The sequence below is a fragment of the Micromys minutus genome (assembly GCF_963924665.1).
Source record: "Micromys minutus genome assembly, chromosome: 24".
NCBI lineage: Eukaryota > Metazoa > Chordata > Mammalia > Rodentia > Muridae > Micromys > Micromys minutus.
In genome coordinates this window covers 17463351-17481602 of record NC_137959.1, presented here as the reverse complement: position 1 = coordinate 17481602, position 18252 = coordinate 17463351, and the positions used below count along the sequence as shown (strand labels likewise).

The 18252-nt window shown below is 40.7% G+C and overlaps 2 protein-coding genes across 2 annotated transcripts in view; both read left to right on the top strand.

Annotated features, from left to right (window-relative positions):
- Positions 1–8968, top strand: part of LOC308436388 (carboxylesterase 1D) — a 29102-nt gene extending 20134 nt beyond the window's left edge. Inside the window, exons 10-14 of the mRNA XM_080937284.1 lie at positions 124–204; positions 1138–1285; positions 5385–5516; positions 6400–6472; positions 8583–8968. Of these exons, the coding sequence (XP_080793410.1) occupies positions 124–204; positions 1138–1285; positions 5385–5516; positions 6400–6472; positions 8583–8766 (618 nt within the window). The 3' untranslated portion in view covers positions 8767–8968. The remainder of the gene's footprint in view (positions 1–123; positions 205–1137; positions 1286–5384; positions 5517–6399; positions 6473–8582) is intronic.
- Positions 8969–16943: 7975 nt separating this feature from the next.
- LOC308435917 (uncharacterized protein) overlaps positions 16944–18252 on the top strand; it is a gene marked incomplete at both ends in the record, with an annotated part of 51640 nt that continues 50331 nt past the window's right edge. Inside the window, 2 exons of the mRNA XM_080936650.1 lie at positions 16944–16995; positions 17294–17498. Coding sequence (XP_080792776.1) covers positions 16944–16995; positions 17294–17498 — 257 coding nt within the window. The remainder of the gene's footprint in view (positions 16996–17293; positions 17499–18252) is intronic.

Below are 18252 nucleotides of genomic sequence, written 5' to 3'. Positions count from 1 at the left end.
ACCATAAATTCCCATGACTGTCAAGACCCTCAACTCCACCTCATTCCAATTTGGTTTACTTTGTTGGTCTTTGGATCTTCATACTTCTCCATGATTCACAATGCTTAATTATCTGTTTAACAGCTTATGGGCTATCCACTCTCTGAAGGCAAACTGGACCAGAAAACAGCCAATTCCCTCTTGTGGAAGTCCTACCCAACACTTGTAAGACTCTAGGGAATCATGGGGATTGAGGATGAAAGAAGGTTGGTGGTGTTCTCTAATCGCAGACCAGTTCACTGGTGGAAAACTTATGCTTAAGCTCCTATGATTTTATTTACTCATTTATCTATCCAGGTGTGTTGAACCCATATTTGTGACTCCCCAGTCAAAGTTCAATTGAGATTAGGATATGTTTTAGAGGAAAAGACTTGCACTTTTAAACTTAGCCAAACCAAGACCCTGGAGACTATCACAACCAGGCATTTAGACACTTGAGGCACAAGACTTTCTTATGGAGTTATTTGAATGAAAGTCAGATAGGTAGACACCTGGTTACTTACAGATTTTTTGTTTCTGTTTTTATGACATATAGGCTTCTGTAATCTATAGGTTAATAGATGTTATAAGCTTTGTAAATTTAAAGAAAATAGTATTAACTAGAAAATCATATGACCCATGTCTTTTTTATTTCATTTTTCAAGAAAGGTTAATTCTGAACTTCAGTATGTGCTTTCCCAAGAGAATGTGGGAAAATAGCAAAAAATTACTTTTGTCCAGAGGACCAGGAGTGAGATATATTTAAAAAAAAAAAAAAAAAAAAAGCCATGCTCTTGTAGGTATAGCTGAAAGGAATGTCCCCTTGGGAACATATTTTAATCTATGAGGTCTGTTCAGGCATGTGGTTCTCTTCCACAAAAGCCAGTGACACAATAATTGTAAATGGCATAGATGCCTGAACTCAAATAGCAATTAATTAGCATGGACATTCGGAGAAAGTGAAGATAAAGAGCTAAAGAGTTTATCTGAGTCTTCCATGTGCAAGACCTGGAGGATTTGGTGACCACTGAGATAGTTTAGAGTAAATAAATCCTTCTTAACTGATGTCAGAGTCCCATTTCTCACCCAGTGAGATGGTTACTTTCTGATCTATTTCAGAAAATCTCTGAGAATATGATTCCAATGGCCGCTGAGAAGTATTTAGGAGGGACAGACAACCCTGCCAAAAAGAAAGACCTGTTTCAGGACCTGGTTGCAGATGTGATATTTGGTGTCCCATCAGTGATTGTGTCTCGAGGCCATAGAGGTGAGTTTCCGGTGTCAGATGGGAGATGAAGACAAGTTGAACTTTTATGTCTCTGACCTGCCTGCCTGTTGGCATAGGTAGATATGAAAGCTATTGAGTTCAGGCCTCAGATGTTGGTTCCATATGGCCAGTAATGCTGTTTCTGCCATTTCTTCTTGTAAAGATCCATGAGGAAACTCCACATGCAGTTTACTTTACCAGATATTCCCATAAAACACCATTGGGAGGTAAGGTGATGTAGACTTAGATACAGACCTCAATCTGGAGAGCATGTGTCTGCCTTAGCTGTAATTGGAGAGCTCTAGAGAGCAAGGAGAAGGAACACATTATTTTCTTTTTTTCCGAAAGGCAAGACAGATATGTATTTACCATCAGGAGCCACGTCTCATAGGTGCTTATGTCAAAGGACAAGAAGTTGCTTTTCTTCTTCCACCTTTGCCTGATTCTGAAATTGGATTCAGATCATTCTGGTCTGTGTGCTTCAAGTATTATTACCTGCTGAGCTGTCTTGATGGTCCCTCTCTGATGTTTACTGTAGGCACTTAGATCTAAAGAACTTTACTCTTAGGACCATCTTTACTTTATCAATTAGGCTTTGGTATGTTGTGTCTCATTCTATTCAGTTCTAGAAATTTTTTAACTCCTCCTTGACTTCTTCAATGACACATTCATCATTGAATAGTATATCCTTTAATCTCTATGGGTCTGAGCAGTCTCTACAGTTTTTCTTGCTGTTGATTCCTAGCTTTCTTCCATTGTCAGAAGTAATGCATGGAGCTTTTCAATGTTTTTATGTAAGTGAACACATGACTTGAGTTCTAAACTATGAACTACTGTAGAAAAATTCTGTGAGAGTGTTTTTTTCTGAAGTGTTTGGGTGGGTTGCCTGAAGGTGTCTGATTCTGGTTTTATTTTACTTTAACGCATCTCTGTTTCATTTTTTTTTTGTCCAGATGACTTACTTATGGGTGAGAACACGTTATTAATGTTACCTACTTGTTAAGATTAATATGTAGCTTATACCTAACAGAATTTGTTTTAGGAATTGGGGTACACTTGTTTTGGACACAATGTTTAGAATTAAAATGTCCTCTTGGTAGATTGTTCCCTTGATCAGTATGAAGTGATCCTCTTTGTCTCTTATGACTTTTTTTGATTCGAAGTCTATTTTGTCTAATATCAGAATATCTAGACCTTTTGTTTTCCTGGTTTCAGTTGCTTAAAACATGATAGGAGATGTGTTTTCCTGGAGGCAGCAAAAAGATGGATTCTGTCTTCTCACACTATCTGCTAGTGAGTGATGTGTTTTTGTTTGGATAATAAAGAGCATTGATGTTATTTTCAAAGGCGTTAGATGCCTCTCATTGCTGTTTCTGTGATGGTGCTGGTTTGCTTCCTGTTTGGCTGCACTACTATTATTTTGTCCCAGTGGTCTCTTCAACGTGGTCATCCTTCTCTTCAGTCTGAAGTCTTTCTCGATGCACTCTTTGAAGAGTGACCTTAGTGCTCATTAATTCTGGTAGCCTGCTTCTGTAAAGGAAAGTGCTGGCTTTCCCTTTGGCTGTATCAGATAGTTTGTTGAGTTGGTAGCTGTGGTCTTTCAAAACAGAACATCCACCTTTCTGATCTTTCCTGGATTGAAGAGATTCTGTTAAATAATCAGCTGTAAGTCCAAATGACCTTCCTTTATGTATGACTTGACATTCTCTTGTACATGATCTAATATCATTTTTTTCTGTTTTATTTTTCAGCACTTCAATTATAATATGACACAGAGAGTTCTTTTATTTACCCCTATTTGGTAAATCCTTATCTTCCATTTGGTGAGACTATTGTATGCTGACAGGAATCTTTCTTTAGATTTTGAGGTGTTTTCTATGTTTTTACTGAAAATATTTTCTGTACTTTGTGCATGGAATCTCCTTACATGTCTTTGTGCATGGAATCTCCTTACATGTTCATTATTTGGTCTTCTCTTGGAGCCCAAAGGTCTCAGGGTCTCCATCTCGCCATGCTTCAGGTCAGTTTATGAGGTTTTAAAAAATGTATGATTAAACTTAACTGAGGTTGGGGCACCCTCTAGAATGTACCAGAGACCTAGGAGGTGAGAGGTGCTCAGAACTCAAAAGGAAGGACCTTAGATGAAATGCCCAACAGTGGGGAGATGGAACTTGTATAGACCATATCCAGTAGAAAGACAGAGCATCATTTCCCCTGTCTTTCTCCCTTTCTTCTCTCCAACTCCTCTCTCTTCCCCCCACTGAATCCTCTAGATGGTCAGATTTCAGTTCTTGTGTATGCCTGCGCATATATGGTATTCAGTTACAGTCTGTAAACTCAGGAAACCTGGATTCCTTAGCCCTAAATACTGGTTAATGTTACAGGTTCTTAACTGGGAGTTAAGACACTTGTCACTGAAGACTTGTCCGAAACCTGGCATGCTCTTCTCTAGTCCCTGCCCCCTTTCATGTCATTCCAGCTCTTGTCCTGTAAATTATGGAACTCTGTTTCCCACCCTGACTGTTTTCAGGCATTGAGCTGTGTCCACAATTGCAGCTCAGTTTGTTCCCTTCAGTCTGCAGTTGCCCCTGTCTCGCTGTCAAGACCACTTCCTTCTTCATGCGACCAGCTCAGCCCACAGACTGAGTAGGCACAGATGGGAGATCTCTTTAGTTGCACCCAATTTTTCAAGATCAGGAGGCATTACTTGGAAGTATTTCCCAGCAGGCTAGAGTCTACTGTGCTCTGTGTCTCCCTTTAGGGCCTTTATTATTTATCTCGCTTATCTAATGGCTATGATATTGTGTCTGTGTTTATCATTGTGTGTTCTGAGTGATTACACCCTGTCATTTATGCTCTGAGTCTATCTCTGTTCATGTTTCCTTTTTTTCGGGGAAGTTCTCATTCTATAACCCAGACTATTCTAAAACTTACTGTTTTAGAACTGACCTCATATTTACTACATACAATCATCCTGCCTCAAACTTCAAAGTTCTGCATAGCTGAGATCTGAGTTCCTTGCTAATCTGACCAAGTGGCAGGGGCACTCCTACTTGACCTTGAAAAGCTGCTTCTTAGGTGGCTTAAGATCATGGGACTGACCTTGTGATGAGTCCGGGACACAATTGGACAGTTTATTCTTTATCCTACGGTGGGATGGCATATGTTATTTAAAACCTTTGTAGGGACATAGTGGGCAAAGCACTTGGCATACAATGCCTAGAACCTGAGTTGAGATCCTAGTACACCTATGAAGGTAAAAGGGGAGAACTGACTCCATAAAGGGATTCACTGACCTCCACATAGGCAGTGTTATAGAATACATCAACATAACACACCATACTCATACATCTTAACAGTAATTAATAATGTTTTTAACTTGTGAATGAGTAACTCACCATGTGAAACAATGATAGTAGTATATGAAATATTCACAATATTATTACTAATATGTGTATATAAAAATTAAGCATTTTTCTCTTTTCTGTGAATTTTTAAAAATTTCTTACTATCTTTAAAGGGGCAAAGCTGTACAATCTCCTCACTTTGCTGTTCTGGGGCCTGAAACTTTTCTCTCTGAGTTACCTTATTGTAGGAACCATCCCTTGATGTGAGTTCTGTAAAGTTCTGAGGTTCCAAGGTTGGGAGTGGGGATGTGGGATTATCTATAGGAGGCAGTGGTTGGCAGCACCAATGTTCTGTGAGCAAGAGAACGCTGGAGCATCTTGGCCTATGAACAGGACATCTCTGGTGGTGAGAGGGGGGACAGAGAAAAGGAAGAGCACAAGTCAGAAGACAAGTTCTCTTTCCCTTGGGCTTCTTCCTTTGACACCACCTTGTATCTTAAATGTTTAATACTTCCTGAGCAAGGGAGAAGAGGAGTATGAAAGTTTGTAACATGAACCCCAAACTTTGCAGTTCCTTGAAAGAAAAGCAATGCTGATTCTTTAATTCTGCATGCATTTGTGTTTTTGACTGCCTTTATTTTTAAATGGGTCAAATGCAGCCCTGAAACACTGCTCACATAAAAGGGATTTCGGTACAGGGATTGAGGTCTGGGCACCATACTAGCGTCTGCAATGAATCCATGTCTCCACAGACGCTGGAGCCTCCACCTTTATGTATGAATTTGAGTATCGCCCAAGCTTTGTATCAGCCATGAGACCCAAGACAGTGATGGGAGACCACGGTGACGAAATCTTCTCAGTATTTGGATCTCCATTTTTAAAAGGTAATGTCTCTTTGCTGCCTTTGGCCTTGGTATTAGGAGGCCTGAATTTGGATGCTGGCTTGGTGACCTTGTACAAGTTTCTCCTCTTCTCACCAGTTAGCTTTCCAGCCACTCTGTAACTGGGTTGACAGACCTGAACTTTCATATACACGAAAGAAGCTTATCTTCATGTGTCCCCAGCCATAATTACTCTCAGAATCATGGTCTATAACACCAGTAAGAGAGATGAGAGGCCAGCCACAAGCTCCACTTTGAGAGAAGGGTGCCACTGGTGGACTTTTCTCCCATAAGAACGTGCTGGGATGTAAGTGAGAAAACAGTTAATTTCTAACCCTGAACAAGGTCTATCATGTTTTACCCATCTGCCTATCTGTATAGTTGGGTCATATATTCGTCATCTTTTGTAATGTAGTGCTTAAGGGAGGCTTTCACGGCTGTCTTCAATGCATTGCTTTTCAGTAGTTATATGTAGCAAGCAATCTCACTCATGTTTCTCATAAAATCAGTCTCTCTAGGCCCCTGTTTTGTAATGTCTTAAGAACTTTGGAGAGAGAGATTAAAAAAAAAAAAAAAAAAACCCAAGAGCCAGCAACCCTACAAAGACTACTCACAGTTGTGGGGTTTGTGTCAGGTGTGTGAGCATGGGTGACAAAGGAAGTCAATATGTAGAAAGCTACTCTTAACTTGAAGTTTAGACTACCAGTCAACATGTTGTTAAAAGGTAGGTGTTATTAGTAATATGTGGAAAAGGTCAAGACTCTGAACTTCTAACCAGCTCCCAAGATGATGACAATGATCTCCCCTGCTATATAACTGATAAACAAACAAACAAACAAGAAAGCCATTTGGTAAGTAGCTGAAGCTTACTCTTTCTTCCCCACAGATGGTGCCTCAGAAGAGGAGATCAACCTCAGCAAGATGGTCATGAAATTCTGGGCCAACTTTGCTCGGAATGGGTGAGTCTTGTGACAAAGAAGAGACAAATCTGGGGGTGTGATGTGGTCATACCTGTTGGATAGGAGTGTTTTCTGTTTGAGTGGCCAACTGACAGTTCCTGTGACCATAGATAGCACTTCAACACTGAAGGCTAGAGTAATCAGATTTGGAACTGTGATAGACTTGTGAGATAGTTCAGTTTAAAGGAAGGCATGTGAATTTTGGCTCACAGACACAGGGGGTTCAATTCTTGGTTATTTGATCTACTTACTCAAGTTGTTTGTCAGTATGGAATATGGTGGGATAATGTGATAACTAGATCTCTTTGTCTCTCCATCCCTCTGGCAGTCAGACAATAGAGATAGAAGAAAAGATGAAGGTCCCAAGATACTCATCAGGGTCTTGTCTCTTAGGATCAGCTTCTTCCAACTAAGCCTACCTGTTTCCCATCATAGCCCGGGAGCACTTTCAGCTGAGGATCAAGTTCAGTAGGGCTAATAGTAATTTCTGCAGTCTGAGAACATGAAAGAGAAAAAATGTCTGAGAATTAACTCTCCAGGCAACCCCGGGGCAGGGACCTGTGGTGTAACTTTCTCAAAGAAGAATCTTTGGGGAAATTTTATACCTTTACATCTTATGTCTCTGATGGCTATGGTCTGGAAGTAGAGAAAGAGCTCCAAGTATAAATGACAAAAAGTTAGGGGCAAAGGTGAAACAAGAAACTTTTAGGCTTTTACGCTAGTTTCAAGCCTGTGATTTTTTTTTCAACCCTGAGAAGTTCCGGGAACAGCTTTCACTTTGATCTGGTACATGAAACTCTGGCTTCTCTTAATGAAGCAGTCTCCTTAACAGTAGCACTCTCCTTCCACACAGCCTTAACCGTAGTCCTTGGCTATGGTGGTGGGGGTGATAAGGGGTTGGCTTTTGTGAGTTTGGTTAGGTTTTGTTGTTGTTTGGCAAGATTGTCTTTTTCTAATCTTTATGTTGTTGTTTTTGCTTACGAATCTCACTTCAAATATAATCAAGAACAAAACAAAACAAAACAAAACAAATCTTGCCATATTACCTAGATGCTATTTTACCTTTGTCCTCCACCAGGGAATACTCTATATAAACTCGGTACCTCGTACAAATACAGGCAAATCTATTGTGAGGGTGAATGACCTCCAATCCAGGTGTCCTTCTCTTCTGAACCATCATGAGCTCAGCATCTACCTTTCCCCCTATTGAAACCTATTAGACTCCAAAGTAAGCCCCACTCACTGCATTCTGCATTCTATACAGCACACTCCGAACATTCCCAACCTCCTTTATAGCTCAGTTTACTTTTTTTAAGTTCTTCAGAACCACCACATTGAGGGGCTAATGTCAAAGCAGTCCACTTTTAGTAATACTTTTAGTGGTAATTCTATGTGTTAACATCTTTCAATTGCGAAGACAAAATACCCAAGGTTCATCACCTTAAATTATGAAGGCTTGATTTTGGCTCTGACTTTGTCTTGAAATTTTCACTTTGAGCCTGTGACAAAGTGGACTGTGGTGGCTTTAATGAGAACCAGCTCCAGGTTTCTTGGCAGTCAGGAAACTGACTTTGTTGTCTTGTTTTGTTTTGTTTTCTTGTTTCTTTCTCTCTCTCTCTCTCTCTCTCTCTCTCTCTCTCTCTCTCTCTCTCTCTCTCTCTCTCTCTCTGTGTGTGTGTGTGTGTGTGTGTGTGTATGTGTGTGTGTGTGTGTGTGTGTGTGTGTGTGTGTGTGTCGTGCATGCAACCAGGAAGCTCTAAGACAAAGGACTAAAGTCCCAACATGGTGCAAAGCAGACCCTCAGTGACTAGATTCTCTCAAGTAGGTACCACTCCTGATGCCTCCATTAGCCTTAACAGGAGTGTCATCTGAGCATCAGCTTTCAACATGTGAGGACTTGGAGGATAGCAAATGTCTAAATACCATAGAACTTTCTAAAGATGATTAGGCTGACCTAGGAGGTAAAGAATTGGCACAGGTGTGGAAGGTAGCTTCTTGGTGGAGATCCACCAAGGTTTCCTTGAAAAATCTCAGAGCACCATGTGGACAGCACAATTGCTTTGGCGAATTTCTTTTCTTTTCTTTTTTTATCTTTTAATTCTATTCACAGGAACCCTAATGGGGAAGGACTGCCCCATTGGCCAGTATATGACCAGAAGGAAGGGTACCTGAAGATTGGTGCCTCAACTCAGGCAGCCCAGAGGCTGAAGGACAAAGAGGTGGCTTTTTGGGCTGAGCTCAGGGCCAAGGAGGCGGCAGAGAGGCCATCTCACAGGGAACATGTTGAGCTCTGATCGGGAAGGTCAACCATGTTCGAGAACCTGAAGCCAAAGGGGTATTATTCCACAGAAGATTTTTTTAGAGAAATAACACTTCTTATCTTTGAGACCATAACATTACATGGTATTTTGTACAAATGCATTAAAGGAAAATTATTTATCCTTCAACTTGTAACAAATAAAACATTGTGTTGAAAATAAAAATTGGGTCAATGTCTGTTTTGGTCAGGTCTTGGTTGCTTTTTTGGTTTTTGTTTGTTTCATTTTATTTATTTATTTGCTTATTTCTTTGTTTTGTGAATGTTCATATGTGTGCAGAGAAGCTTGAGAAAATGCCTCCATCAGATCCTGTAGGCAAGTTCATAGGGCATTTTATAGGTTAATGATTGGTGTATCCTCTATGGGTAGTACTACCCTGGGGTTAGGGGTCCTAAGTTGTATAGGAAAGCAAGGTGAACAACCCATGGGGAGTAAGTCAGGAAGCAGCATTACTTTGTGGCCTCTGGTTAAGTTCTTTCTTCCAGGTTCTTACTATGAGTTCTTGCCTTAGCTCCCATTAATGAACTGCCATGACTCGGGATACATAAGCCAAATAACATTTTTATTCTTCAAATGATTTCTGGTCATTGTCTTTATTTCAGCAATAGAAACCTAACTAATGCAATGTCTTTGGCTCAAAATTAATCTAAGTGTCTCAAACAGGGACAGATGAAGAGAGAAGAACCATAAAAATTGTCTCTACAGGAGGTGGAAAGAGAAACAATTACCCTGAAAACCAAAGGAAAACATGGGGTGTCATGTGAAATTTTCTATGGGAGACATGAGCAAGCATCTACTCACCCCAGATAGAGCATGAAAAAACAGAGAGGGGGGAGGGAGAGAAAGAAAGAGAGTGAGAGAGAGAGAAGAGAGACAGAGACAGAAAGACAGCAATAAAAAGACACATAGATACAGAAAGAGAGACAGACAGGGAGAGAGAGAGCCAGAAAGAAAGGCAGAGAGAGAGAGAGAGAGAGAGAGAGAGAGAGAGAGAGAGAGAGAGAGAGAAGATTCCACTGAGTGCACCTTGATTCACCACTGACTATGAGTGAATTTGGCTTATTTATGTTAAGTGAAGAGTTACTAACAAGATTATTTAGAAAGCAGCTGTGTTTCCAAATATCTTTCCCGATGAAGACTTCCCCATAGCTGCATAGATGCAATTGCTCCTTTGGTTAACTGTCCACACTATATATAATGTAGCACCTCCATGAGCCTAGTACAACTCTGGAAGAATTGCACAGAGACTGTATGAGAATACAGAGTGGCTGGAATCAGAGACAGTGGCTCTGCAATCCACTAAATGTGCTCTTACAGGGTCCTGAAGACTCTTTTACTGATATTCTTAGCCTCTCTGATTAGGAGGGTAAAGGCTGTTGCGCTCAGAAGACATTTTCAAAGCACAGGTGAACATATCTCGCTTTCCCCTTCCAGGAATATGTTCTCATAAATATAAAGAGAATGAGCAGAGTTTTCTACATGCTAAAGGCAATGTGTGGTCTAAATAAGAATGTAAAATTTATTGAGTACCACAGACTCAAAAAGAAGCTTATACCCATCCCAGACTCCTCCACAGATGCCTATCAGGTATTTATGAATGAGTCTGAGGACATGTTGCAAGACTGAAATAAAATTTGTCTCTGGAATTCAAGCACAAAGCACACCACTGTTCCCTTTCCATAGGGGAATCACACTCTGGCCACACTGGGGAATCATTAGATACCAGATGAAGGCTTATTGCAGCCAAGGGAAAAAAGTTGTAAAGTTCTGTAACCTATCTCATGAACAGTACTGAACCTAGGTCATCAGAGAGCTTTAACTGCTGCTGAGAAACTGGGTCACTGAAAAGACTTCATCTGACGCACCGATGGTTCTAAGGTCAAGACAAGACAATGACTAGATAACCCACTCCTCACTGGTGTTATGTCAATAGACTCCCTATACCAGATAACAGAAGTCAGCTGGTTGGTGTGCCAGTGAAGGAATCTCTGGAGGCAAGAAAGCAAGGAAAAGCAAAAATAAAACTGTGAGGTAGAATTAAAGTGTGCTCTTTGATTTCAAGTTTCATGTAACTTTTAGTGCAGTGTGAAGTTACAGTTTAATTGTTCAAAGATGGGAATTGAAAGTTCAAGTCAACCATTGAAGTTGTTTCAACCTTTGACCATTGTCTTTCTGAATCTGCCTTATTTAACTTCATATGTTGTTCCCTGGTTCCATTTATTTATCTTTTTGCAAAATAATTTTATTCTCAAGCTTGAGGTACAGTCCATCTTTACAATGTGTGTGTAGCCCACATCTTCATTATCCACTCTCATGGGGCCAGTCCGAGTGAACAAGTGAGAGCAAATGGCTGAAGGATAAATGTTCTCTTTCTAGGGAGACTGGAGCATGACAAGCTGCATGCCCTGAAAACAACTTGGAGCTTTTAGAAGGCAGGGTAATACTAGAATGACATCACTTATAATGTTGTCATTGAGATGGAACAAGATTAAATGTTAGTGGTTAATCTTTAATCATGATATGGGTCTGAAAGAACAAGTGAAGGGTGCTTCAACCAAATCTTTTAGCTGAGTGGCTACAGAGCACCATCCTGGTAGGGTGATGTTAGGAGGTCTCCAGAAGGAGAAATACCACCTGGCCATACCTTACGGACCTGCCATCACCAGTAAGTTCAATACTTCCAAGACTGCTGACCCATCTGTGGCCATGTCAAATGTACCAGCAAGGACTTTCCCTTTAACAGTTAAGTAGACAACATGATTATTTGGCAAGAGGAAAAGATTGCATCTAAGGTGGTGGAGTAATCCAAGGCCATCTGGGAGAATCCAATGTCCACATGGACTAGAAATGAAAATTCTCCCAGCAGTTAACCCTCCCCTACACACACACACACACACACACACACACACACACACACACACACACACACAAATAGGCCTATGCATAGCAAGTCTTGGGAACACCACACTCTTTGAGCAACATCACCCATTGAAGGACAAGATTTTCAGATTTCTGCTCATGGATGGACTAGGCTCAGATTTTGGTACTATCTCCAAACAGGAGGTCAACAACCTTTTTAAGTGTACAGAGTTAAATAAACAATGATTCGTGAATTTTGAGGTGCAAAAGGTCATGTTCAATAAATGCCAACCTCACCCTCTATTTTTAGGCATAAAATTCTAGAGAAGGTCTATTGTTGCTCCTTCTCACTCTGACTATGATCAAATTATTATCATGGTATGATTAGCATCCTCACATTCATACAGAGGTGCAAATTCTTTTATGAAAATTTGATTTAACTATGAATATCTGAACCAGGGCAGAAATTCTTATAAGAAAAAAGGATCACCTTTTGAAGTTTGTCTAGCTGTCTCCACTTGGTTCTGTATTAATGATCGTGATGATAAACAATAAATCATTACAGGTACTATAGCCTCTGATAATTGCCTTCAAATATGGTTGGAGGATGCCATTATTGGAAGATTTGGGGAGTGGAACCAGGTGGAGGATAGATTCCCAAACATAGGTAGTGGTTCTGATTGGGGATCTGCATGTGAATGCTAAAGGTCCTGTTTCCCAGTTGGTTCTTGATTGATCAATAAAGAGGATAATGGTCAATAAGGTGGGCAGAATAGGCAGGCTTCCAATTTTCCAGCAGGCAGGCCAGCAGATACAGGGGGAAAGAGAAGTATTTTCTACAACCTAACACAATTCTATTCATAGAAACCAAGTCAATATATGTAGTTCTATCTTGTGGGCTACAAATACTTAGGGCTGCTAAACCAGTGGTTTAATCCAGCAGACATGGTGACAGAACAAGCATAGATTCAGTAATATCAAGTATAATCCTCTGGAAGCAGAAATTCAAGAGAAGATCCAGAGAGATTCTTTTTTCCAGAGGCAATCGCAACGAAGTATTCTTCCAAGCTAAAAAGAGTCTTCTGAACCCCTTTGACCTGTTTAAGAATAATGTCCAGAGATGTCTCTGGGCAGCTAGCAGTGGCCTCCAACAAGGCTTCACAGAACTAATTACCGAGGAATGATAAGGTCAGTGAACATATATTGACCAACCTAGATCCCCTTCATCTTGTGGTGTTCAATAATAAGCGACTGCAAACACAGAAAATTTGGGATCTTTTACAATGTCTCTTAAACCAGGAGAAGCTGTTCACATAAATGACAATAGCTAAAAATGATCCTTGGGCTAGGGGCAGTGCCCTGGTTAGTGCAATATGTTCTGCCTATTGGTAGTCCTTGATAGGAGTGGCCTTGACTCCGGAGTTATTTAGCTGGCAATAGAGTATGCCTTGTGTGGCTTCATACATTTAGGTTGAATTCAATATAGACTAGGTTGGAGCCAGTCCAGGAAAGGAGTCAGAAAGGTGAAGAAAATGATCTAATAGCTCAACAATCATGAGAAAGAATATGTTGTGGCTTTGGAGAAACACGAAGGAGAACAAGTATAGCTGAGTTGGGGGAGCATCAGCATGGGAGGGAAGGTTGAGGGAGTTTATAGTTGGGTAGTGTGTATAGAATGGTGTAGCATGAGTGTGAGTAGGAGAGAGCACAGAGATTGCCTGGTAAGTTGAAATAGGTTGTTAAGATGAGACACATGGAGGTGTAAAAGGAGGAAGGGAACCGTTTAAGTTTCTTGGGTCAGGAACATGCTGCCATTAAAACTCTTAAACAAGGCTGTCCTAAAATACTCGTATCTAATGGTTTAGAAAGATAAGAAATTACCAACATACTAGATCCATGTTATGGCCCCCAGAATCCCAGAATGGAACCTCACTAAGAACCGAAATTAAAGTGAGATACATCTGGCAAAGCTAGGGTGGAGACAGAGTTAAAGGTGTTTTGAGGGGGAAGAAAACCCTGTGGTAGGAAGTGTGCAACTTAAGAAAGTCATGAGGTCCCTGAAGGCAGTTGCTGGAATGGTCTGGTAAGGAAGACAAAGACAGGAATCCAGAGCTGAAAGAAGCTGCCGTAGAAGGGAGTAAATTCAGTCTTGAGATGGAGAGTGATATTCCTCTGAGTGATTCAGTATTTTACTGAGTAGATGCTATATGGAGCCTCTAACTTCTTCTTTTCCCCTTCCTTATCAGGTGTGGAGAAACTGATGAGGAAACCTAGGGCCTTCTTTCCCTAATTCAAGCCTCAGAAAACTCCCAGTCTGGAAAATGTCCTTTCCTTCCGTCAAATCTCGTTAGACTAGGTTTAGAGGTCTATTGTGCACCTCAAATTCTAACACATGCACTTGTAGCTGTAAACATTCCTCTTAGGACTCTATCCTCATGACCTTGAGGTTTAGGTGTGTTGATTTTTTGAGAAATTTCAACTTTTCTTATCAACTTTGTTAATGATTCATCATTCAAAGGTGTGTTGTTCAATATCCCTGAGTTTATGTATGTTCTCTAGTTTCTTTTGCTCCTGATTTCTAGGTTAATTTCATTGTCAGGTATAACACAAGAAATGATTCAGCTTTTCCATGTTGGTTAAAATCTGCTTTGGGTATTATATTATCTATTATAGAGAGAGTTTCATGAGCTGCTGAGAAAGATTTCGGTTGTCCATTTGACTTGTATCAATGTCATTTACCTCAGATGGTTCTCTGGTTTTTTGGTCAGGATAATCTATATATATTGGTGACAGTGGGGTACCAATGTCATCCACTATAATTCCCTTGGGTTTAATCTGTTTGTTAACAAATACTTTTTTTTTTCATTTTGAAACTTGTACTGCTGATGTTTTTTGGTGCATAAATGTTTAGAATTATTTACATCTTCATGATACATTTTTCCCTTAATTAATATAAAGTAACCTTTTTTGTGACTTCTGAATAATATCAATTTGAAGTCTGTCAACTTTGGAACAAAGAGAATTTCTTCCTTTTTACTTCCACCTCCTTGAAATGCCTTCTCCATCATTTGGTCCTTGGTTGTCTTTGTCCTAGATGTTAAAATGCTCTCTCTTGGAGGCAACAAACAGGTGAATTCTGATTTCTTTACTTATTTATTGTACATTTTATTTATTTACACTTCAAATGCTAACCTCTTTCACAGTTTCTCCTCTTCAAACCCCCAATCCTACCCATTCCCCTGCTTCTATGAGGGTGCTCCCCGACCCACCCACTCCTGCCTTACCACCCTAGCTACTATGAGATTATTAATTGAGATTTTGATTATATTTATATATTCTGTAATAACACATTGATCATAAAAATCAAACAAAAGGAAAGCAGAAACATACTCATAAAAATGTCTCACTGTACTCCATTCCTCCCCACACTTTGAATTGTTCATGTACCAACTTATATCTTACTCACTGTCTTTGTTAGGGTTTCATTGCAATGAAAAGACACCATGACCAAGGCAACTCTTACAATATCTAATTGGGACTGACTTATAGGTTCAGAGGTTCAGTCCTTTAATACTATGGCAGGAAGTGTGGCAGCATCCAGGTAGGCATGGCACTGGAAGAGCTGAAAGTTCTACAACTTGGGCCAAAGACAAACTGGAGAAGACTATCTCTTAGGCAGTTAGGAGGAGGGTCTCAGTGCCCAATCCCACAGGGACATACTTTCTCCAACATGCTCCTGGGCTGCTGGGGTTGAGAAATGGGAATAACAGCATATAGTTAAAACAGAAATCAAATAGTACATGTTCTCTTTTATTTTCCCCACTTAGGTACATTCTGATTGTCTTAATGCCAAACATTTTGGACATTTTAAATAATTCATAGATAAGGGCTGTAGATGTGCCCCAGCCATTAAGAGCAACAGCTGCTTTTCTAGAGGACAGTGTTCAATTTCCAGGACACATATATTGGTTCACAACCTATAATTCCATTCCCAAGTGTTCTGAAACCCTCTCCCTTCTGGTCACCATGAGTATCGTGCCCATGGTGCATATATATACATACATACATACATACATACATACGTGTGTGTGTGTGTGTGTGTGTGTGTGTGTGTGTGTGCAAAGAAATGAACAAAAAGGAAATAAAATCTACAAAAACGAATTTATAGATAGATGCATATATGGATGATTATACAAAGGACTGTGGTTCATATAGTTTATTTGCCATAAGAACAATGTAGTGTTTGAATGAGAACTGTTCCCATAGTCTCAGCCATTCAAACACCTGATCTCCAGTTAGTGGTGCTATTTGGGGATATTTAGGAGATGTAGCCCTGTTAGAGGAAGTATGTCAGTGGAGGAAGGCCTTGAGAGTTTAAAGCCTCATAGTTTCTAGTTAACTCTCTGCTGCGAGCTTACACTTAAGTATTATGAGCTCTTGGCTTTCTGTTCCAACCATCCTTCTTGTCATGTGTCACCGTGCTTCTGCTCGGCCATCATGGACTCCTCTCCCTCTGGTACTCTCTATTCCTTATGTTGCCTTTGCTCTTTGTGTTTCATCACAGCAACCAGAAGTAACTAATACAAACATTCTGTCTAAACACCCCTTCTCTGAAAGCAGTGCAGTCATTAACAGAGGTCATTGGCGAGTCAGGCCACTGGGCAGGAATAGTCAGCCAAACACACACACACACACACACACACACACACACACAACAACAACAACAACAACAACAACAACAACAACAACAACAACAACAACAAAACAAAAACAAAAAACAAAAAACAAACTTGGCCTAAGAGTGAGATTAGAAAACCTCCAATCTTCAGAACCTGACTTCTAGGAAATAACAGTTTATAGAAGCTGGGAAATGTGCAAAGTTCTGGGCCAAGCAACACTAGGAATGAGAAGTGCTCTTAATCATCCAGCTTGTGCTGAGAATCCTAAACCAAAGCTTCTTCCTGACCTCAGGCATCAGCTTGCTGGTACCAGCCTTCGGAAGTTCAAGGTGCACTGTGATTTCAATTAGCAGTGTTTGCATAAAAGGCTGGCTTGGTATCAGAGCGTAGGTAGGGTCTTTAAAGATAAAGAAGAGTAAACTCTTAGTGGGTGTGGCTTGGAGGTCCTAACAAACACCTGCAGAGTTCTTTGCTGGAGGGATTGCTTTATGTAATTATGCTAAGTGCTCTAGAGGTGGGACCCACCGCAAAGAGGTCAGAAGGAGGCTTTCTATTTGAGCAGCTCACACCTCCCTGTCTCACCTCCCTGTCTGGAAGAGCTCTGGTCCCTCCACCATGTGGCTCTGTGCTCTGGTCTGGGCTTCTCTTGCTGTTTGTGCAATTTCGGGTAAGTAATCTGGATTACTAACATTGGGTTGCACATTTAGAAATCTGTCCTCGATGAAGTGGGTAAAATGTATTCAGGGCAGGCACCAAACAATGCAATAACCCTTGTACTGGTTTAGGCTGGCGACTTTTATACCTCCAGATTGCTTTTTAGTTGGCCCTCTCTTTAATGTCAGAAGGAAATGAGACCTTAGAAGTGACTATCAAGGACACAAGCCTAAAAGTGACAAAACCAACCAGGAATCCAGGTTTGATCTTTCTTCCCCTCTGATGTGTCCTCATGCTTTCGTGGCCAGCAGGACACCCATCCTCACCTCCAGTTGTGGACACCACACAAGGCAAAGTCCTGGGGAAGTATGTCAGCTTAGAAGGATTTGAACAGCCTGTGGCTGTCTTCCTGGGAGTCCCCTTTGCCAAGCCCCCTCTTGGATCCCTGAGGTTTGCTCCACCAGAGCCTGCAGAACCCTGGAGCTTCGTGAAGAACGCCACCACCTACCCACCTATGTAAGCCACTAGAGTGGGGACTGTTTATGTGTTGTGGTAAATATGTAATGTTAATTGGGGGTTTCTACCATGCCTTGGGTCATTTAGTTCCCAGGTAAAAAACATACAACTTTTATATTTATAGTAAGACTGTGTAGATATTTAATCTCTAAACTATTTTGTCTACTTTGCTACCAATAACCCTGAGATATAATTTGCCATGTTCCGCCTGGGCTGATCTTACACCAATTGGCCAGCCCTCATGGTCATATTTTCATGATTCACCTACCCCATGGGGTCTTAACCTCTCTTTGCCTACCCTCCTCCCTCTCGTGGTCCTGCCTCAGACCCCAAGCCCAGGAGCTGAAACTTTACCTACCTCTCCTCTTCCCAGCTATAGACTGTAGGCATCTCTATTGACCAATCAAGGATAACTTGGGGGACAAGGTCACATAGCATCACTTGGTGTACCTGAGATTCTCCTCTTCCCTGAGGTAACCAGAGCCAGTACTTAGCTTTACAATACATAGCAACAGCTGGAAAGGTTGTATGTGAGATAGGTATACCTACCTCACAGTGATACAAGATGGAGAGTAGGCAATCCTCTGACTACCTGTATTAACAGCAATTACTGGCATTCCTGAGAGCATCATGGGTTCTTAAAATGGTCTAGTTACTAAGTACTTTCATAGTTTGCTAAACCCTTTATTTAGACCCAACTTACTGAGCACCTGTGGTGAACCAGTAATGTTAAGGGTTTTCAGAAACCATTAAG